This window comes from Drosophila rhopaloa, unplaced genomic scaffold (genome assembly GCF_018152115.1).
Source record: "Drosophila rhopaloa isolate 14029-0021.01 unplaced genomic scaffold, ASM1815211v1 contig_3, whole genome shotgun sequence".
NCBI lineage: Eukaryota > Metazoa > Arthropoda > Insecta > Diptera > Drosophilidae > Drosophila > Drosophila rhopaloa.
In genome coordinates this window covers 23,789,679-23,795,678 of record NW_025335123.1, presented here as the reverse complement: position 1 = coordinate 23,795,678, position 6,000 = coordinate 23,789,679, and the positions used below count along the sequence as shown (strand labels likewise).

At 40.9% G+C, this 6,000-nt stretch overlaps 1 protein-coding gene across 2 annotated transcripts in view; it reads right to left on the bottom strand.

Moving 5' to 3' along the window:
* Positions 1-2,006: 2,006 nt before the first annotated feature.
* The window catches only part of LOC108049665 (segmentation protein paired), a 34,830-nt gene continuing 30,836 nt past the window's right edge, over positions 2,007-6,000 (bottom strand). Inside the window, exons 4-6 of one of the 2 annotated variants that reach the window (XM_044461239.1) lie at positions 4,986-5,175; positions 2,448-3,135; positions 2,007-2,335 (exon numbers count right to left, since the gene is read on the bottom strand). In XM_044461239.1, the coding sequence (XP_044317174.1) occupies positions 2,065-2,335; positions 2,448-3,135; positions 4,986-5,175 (1,149 nt within the window). In that variant the 3' untranslated portion in view covers positions 2,007-2,064. The remainder of the gene's footprint in view (positions 2,336-2,447; positions 3,136-4,985; positions 5,176-6,000) is intronic. The other variant, XM_044461238.1, reaches the window with a different exon arrangement.

The following is a 6,000-nucleotide window of genomic DNA, read 5'->3' as shown; positions in this document are numbered from 1 at the left end:
GGTCTGATGATAACTTTTGGCCAAAATATAATTTGTAATTAAGTGGGGGAAAAGGTGGCCCGTCCTTAATTAATGAAATCATTTTCAAATCAAACGCGCATTTAATCAAAGTCAGTCCGCCGTTCCTCGTGCAATTTATCTGACTTGGTCTGACACTTAAAAAAATGTATTCAGTTGAATTGGCAGAAAATAAAAGAATAAAAAATTAAACAAATATTCTTATGTTAATAAGTGTTTTGTAATTCTTTTGTTTATTTTGGATTTAAACCTTGGAAGTTTTACTAGATTAATACAAAACTACATAAAAGTTACTTTGTTTAACAACAAATTCTAAAAATTGTAGAGCTTGAATGAACTTTATTTATATATTTAAGAAACAAAAGTGTCTTTGTTTAAAAACGTGTTGAGGTTTAGGTATAAAATTATATGTACATAGAAGGCTCTTGTAGCAAATACACTTTTTATATTTTTCTTTAGTGTTCGGCGGCATTTCCATCCAATCCATTCTATTGGGTCTAAATGTTGCGGTGGCCAAATGACGCGTTGAAATGCGGGCCTAGCCCCCCTTTCCGCTCCTTTTCGTCGCCCTTTTGACCCACTTTTGATCCCCTTTCGCCAGCACCCTTAACCACAGCTATGCAAACGCTTTGGGATGCTAATGCGGCCAAAATAAATGATGGCACGAAGGCTTCTTTGGCCATTTTCTTGCAGCCTTCATCTTTCATCGGCTGTTGCCGTTTTTTCCGTTTTCAACTTGCTGCTTTCCGTCTCTGGCATTACTTTTAATTTTCGGCTTCCGCATTTCATTTTTCGAGCGTCTTGGAGTGTCGCACATTCTTTGTCCTTGGCCTTCCTACAGCGACTAATTTGGGCCAATTTCTGGGCCCATTTTAAATTCAAAATTAGTTTATTTAAATGACTGAATACGCCTTCAAGCATCAGGGCATTTATTTGGAAATTCTATTGAGTTAGTAGAAGATCAATTGCAAATGCTGGTATGCAAACATTAATAATCCTAATAAAGATCATCAGCAAGATTATTAAACTGCGATACAAACTTAAAACTAATAAAACTTAAAAAACTGACTGTAAATTGGAATCAGTATTCCATAATTGTTTGCTGTTTTATGAATATGTAATCGTTAGAACAAGCAAGGTGAAATATAAATAATGAAAAAGAGACAAAAAGGTTTGTCCCTTATCTATTTGGCACTGAAGGTCTGGTAATCATATTTCAGGGGTTTGAATAAATACCGCTTTATCAGGCCTGGAAGAATACCACTGCATATAACACATTTTCTAAGTTATAAACTCGCTTTGTTACATCCCATGCATTTATACATTCGACAATTATGTTACATTCTACACAATCTAACATTCAACAGTTATGTTACATTCTACACATTCATACATTCGACAATTATGTTATTCATACATTGTACAATTATATTACATTCTAGACATTCATACAATCGACAATTATGTTACATTCTACAGTTTCATACGTTAGAAAAATATGTTACATAATACATTCGACAATTATGTTAAACGTGTTTATACATTCCACCATTTTGTTCATTCTACACATTCATACTTTCGACACATATTATACACAATTCACGTAATCTACATTGTACACAGATTCCAGCTGGCTAACGGTTTTTATTTTTTATTTAATAGCTTTGGTCAAAATATCGCCTTGAAATTTGTATATTTTAGAATAATAAATGCTTCAAATAAAAGTCGGGGGATTATTATTCTTTTAAATTTTCTTATATTTATTTCAGCCATTGCTGTTAGCCTATGTTAAATTTTCGTTGGTGCCCAATTTGATAAATAAAATATTTTCACTGGAGAATTTATTAAAAATATTTCGATTTTGTATTTTTACAGCTAAATGCAGCATATGCTTCTGTTTAAAATATTCGAATACAGATCTTATGCTTAAGCCAAGAGTTAATTTACTTAAGTCTAGTAAAAAAAAGGTTCTCTTATTTTTGGTTTGGGTGTTTTTTGGGTTCGTAGCACTTGGCGTTTAAAAATGATGAGTTTTTGGGGCTTCCTTTAGATCTCACCACAGTTTTTCATCGATCCTCCGTTGGCCGTCAACTCCATTTTGACATTCGATTGGGGATTCAGATGGGAGGGGGATATGGAAATGGATTGCGGGGAGTTGTTGTTGTGTTCCTCGTTGAGCTTGAGCATATCACTTGGGTCCTGGATTTGCATCTGGCCTTGGGCAAACCTGCGCACCTGCAGGAAAAGTCCTCCGTTATTCAACAGCCGGGCCTGGTGCTCCTGCGCCTTTGCCCTCAAACAGGCGATGGAGTTGTTCCTGCGAATTCCACCATATTTTATTGTTAATTTGCTTACTTTCAGGAATGCTTATTGTAATTATGAACATAAAAAAACGAATATACATATTTAATATTGTTAACTTGACTCACCTAAAGGCATCGGGATCGTGTTCCATGAGGGCGGCTGCCAAGTGGTGGGCGTGCAACCCAGTTGTTGCCGCCGTCGCCTGAGAATGTTGCTGCTGCTGATGTTGCTGTTGCTGCTGCTGCTGGTGTTGCTGTTGCTGCTGTTGCTGCTGTTGCTGGTGTTGCTGCTGGGCAGCTGCTGCTGCCGCTGCCACGGCGGTGTTCATGATCAAGTGGAAGTCCTTGCTGGAGGCGGCCGCTCCTGCGCCAGCGGCGTTGGCGGCGTCCAGGAGCGGATGGTAGCTGGGCGCGGCACTGCCACTCCCCCCAACCCCACCGCCCATGTAGAGCGGCACCTGTTGCTGCTGCTGCTGCTGCAGTTGCAGTTGCTGCGGCGAGGGGGAACTCAGCTCGATGTGGGGACTGCCGGAGCTGTTGGTGGTGGCCCCGGTGGGCGTGGTCGCCGCCGAGGAGGCCGCCCCCGCGTAGCCACTCGTCGAGGTGGGCGGTGCCGTGGAGGCGGAGGTGGTGCAGCTGCTGGGCGCCGGACTCACCACGTTCAGGGACTCGGTGGAGGAGCTGAGGGCGCGGGACCGGGAGCGGGAGAGGTCCTCCGAGTGGGCGGACTTCGATCCCGCCGAGTCCTCGTGGTCACTCACCCCCGAGTCGTCCTTGAGCGCCGACTGCGCCTCGATCGATTTGCGGTGCATGCCTGTCAGGGGTGAAAAAGTGGGCAACTCAGTGATGTTCCTTGCAAGTTCCCGCTCTTAGGGTAAGAAGACAAATTGGGATTATCTTGAAGCTAATGTCGGTATAATTTGAATTTGGGAGGCTTTAATATACTTTAAAACGCATTTTTAAGGGTTTTTTGTTGTAGCTTTGCCAAAATAAGACGCACAGCTGACAACCTACACAATCGATTCCAGGAGGTTTTAGTAAATTTCATTTTTTGACCGATTTTCGCATTTTTGATAAGGGGTAACACTTGATTTTTTTCCAAATATGGCCCAAAATAAACTTTTTGAGCTGAGTATACCAATCGATTGGAAATTTTGTAACGAATTCAACGAGGTATGACATTCCAAGATCTGGCCATTATTTCCTAGGGTTTTGATTAAAAAACTAAAAAAACGAGCTGTTTTTTTCTGGATTTTGGCCATCAAAAACATGAATTTAAAACACATTTTTGAAGGGTTTTTTTATTGTAGCTTTGCCAAAATAAGACGCACAGCGAAAATAATGACTGTTCTGTATAGCTGACAACCTACACAATCGATTCCAGGAGGTTTTAGTAAATTTCATTTTTTGACCGATTTTCGCATTTTTGGTAAGGGGTAACACTTGATTTTTTTCCAAATATGGCCCAAAATAAACTTTTTGAGCTGAGTATACCAATCGATTGGAAATTTTGTAACGAATTCAACGAGGTATGACATTCCAAGATCTGACCATTATTTCCAAGGGTTTTGATCAAAAAACACGGAAATTCTAGCTGATTTTTTCCCGGATTTTGGCCAAAATATGTTTCCTAAGATCACTCCAAAAAAAATAATTATCTTGAAGCTAATGTCGGTATAATTTGAATCCGAAACAAAAATACCTTAATATTCTGTGTAATATTTTTGCACCTAGTCCTACAATACTTCATCATTGTGCTCCCTAATAGGCACGTCTAAATACATAAATCAAAAGAAATATCCTGTCAAAATAATGGCCTAATACCACAGACACGCATTCGCTGCCCCATCAATTGCCAACTAATTTGACATATCGACTTAATTAAAAACTGAACTATTCCTAAACCGATTCCCCCGGCGAAGGACCCGCTAAGTCCTCGATAAGCCACTTAAGTTCGAGCGAACCTTTGGCCACGGCTACTTGGGAATTAATTATCGAGTCAGCCGGCTCGTGAAATCCGGCGAAGCACCCGGAAGCACCCAAACCACCCAGTTGACACCACCCCCTTTGAAGGGCGTCGCACAATGGAAATAGACAAACGATATATGCCAAATAAAACGGGAATTCAGTGGCGGGCCCTCGTCCTTGTCGCGTGTGCATTTTGCATTTATTAAGCGATTATTAACGAATAAAGGAGCGCAGTCACCCCGAACCAGCGGCACTTGTCCCGGGGACTCCCCTCCAGATAATCCGCAAAGTCATTCCCGGGAAATGTGCGCAACATATGACGGCAGGCGGAAAAGCGTCGTTGGACATGCTCGCCAAATATGCTCGCAATTCTCTGTCTGTTTATAATCCCGAACCGCTGTCCTTTGTGCGGTTCGAAATTTAATTAAACCCATCTTAAGGTCCATTGATATATGTGTATTATAGAGGACCTTTCAGCTTTACAACTGTCTTAAAAAGTTGCTAAATTGCCAATAAAATAAATGAAAATCAATGAATATTGTTGTAAACACAATAAAAACCCTACTGACTTAAAATATAACATAATAATATATTTAATAAAATAAGGCAATACACAGCTATGCCTTATGTTTTCTTTGGGGAAACGGGGTGTGTGGATGGTTAGTTTGGTAGATTCGATATGATTGTTGCATTTACATTTCTGCTCCATACCTAGTAGCCAGGGAGCCACCGCGTCGTTGTCCTTGGCCGACTTGAGGATCGTGTCCGGAAGGGGCAGCGAGTGCCGCACCATGGCCCCGTAGAGTCCGTACTCCGCCATTATCGTACTGCCGCCCCAGACCTTCTCCGTCTTGCGCCACTTGGCCCGACGATTCTGGAACCAGACCTGGAAAATAAAGGTGGCATATCAAAAAGACATTCCCAGTGATTGCACCTCATTTGGATTGCGTTGTTGTGTCTTTTAATTTTCATAAAAAACATTAAGATTCAATTTCCATCGCAAATTTGCAAATTATTTAAATATTGGGCCACATTTCCCTCCGTAAATTCTTCCGCTTAAAGTGCTCTGCCATATGGACGGCGACCTCCTTAGTGGCCAACGGCCATCAAGTTCTTGGAAAATGCCATGCAAATTGCAAATTATTAAATAAAAAACTCGTTCAAATTGAAAAAATGTAAATGGAATGTTTTTTAAATGCTAATACTTGGACCGTAAACCTTTGAGCTGCTTCAAGCACACAAAAACACACATATACAGACTTAAAGTCAACGTTTTGAGACAGGGGCGCGGTGAACATTATTGTGAAAGGGGAAAATGTTGCATAGTTATTTAATAGTCCTAGGATGTAAGCTTTAGTTAGGTGGCCCCCTGAAAGTGAAGCCCCTGGAATCGTTAGCAACATCAATGCGACACCATCGACAACCCACACATAATGCCAAATGATATACATATTCGCATATAAGTGACCAAATTAGATTATCTTCCGAAACATTAAACCGATTCTCTGCCGGCAACAACAACGATAATAATACGAAAACATTAAATGTTGTTCACATAAGGCGAGCGGCAACAACAACTGTCACAATAAAAGGATTTGCCACACAGTCGGGCCAAAGGATTCAACCACCCCCGGAATCAGGACCCTCTGCACTGAAAAAGAAGTCATCATTTTTCTGGTCCATCAAATCGTTTAGTTCTGCTATTAGTCAT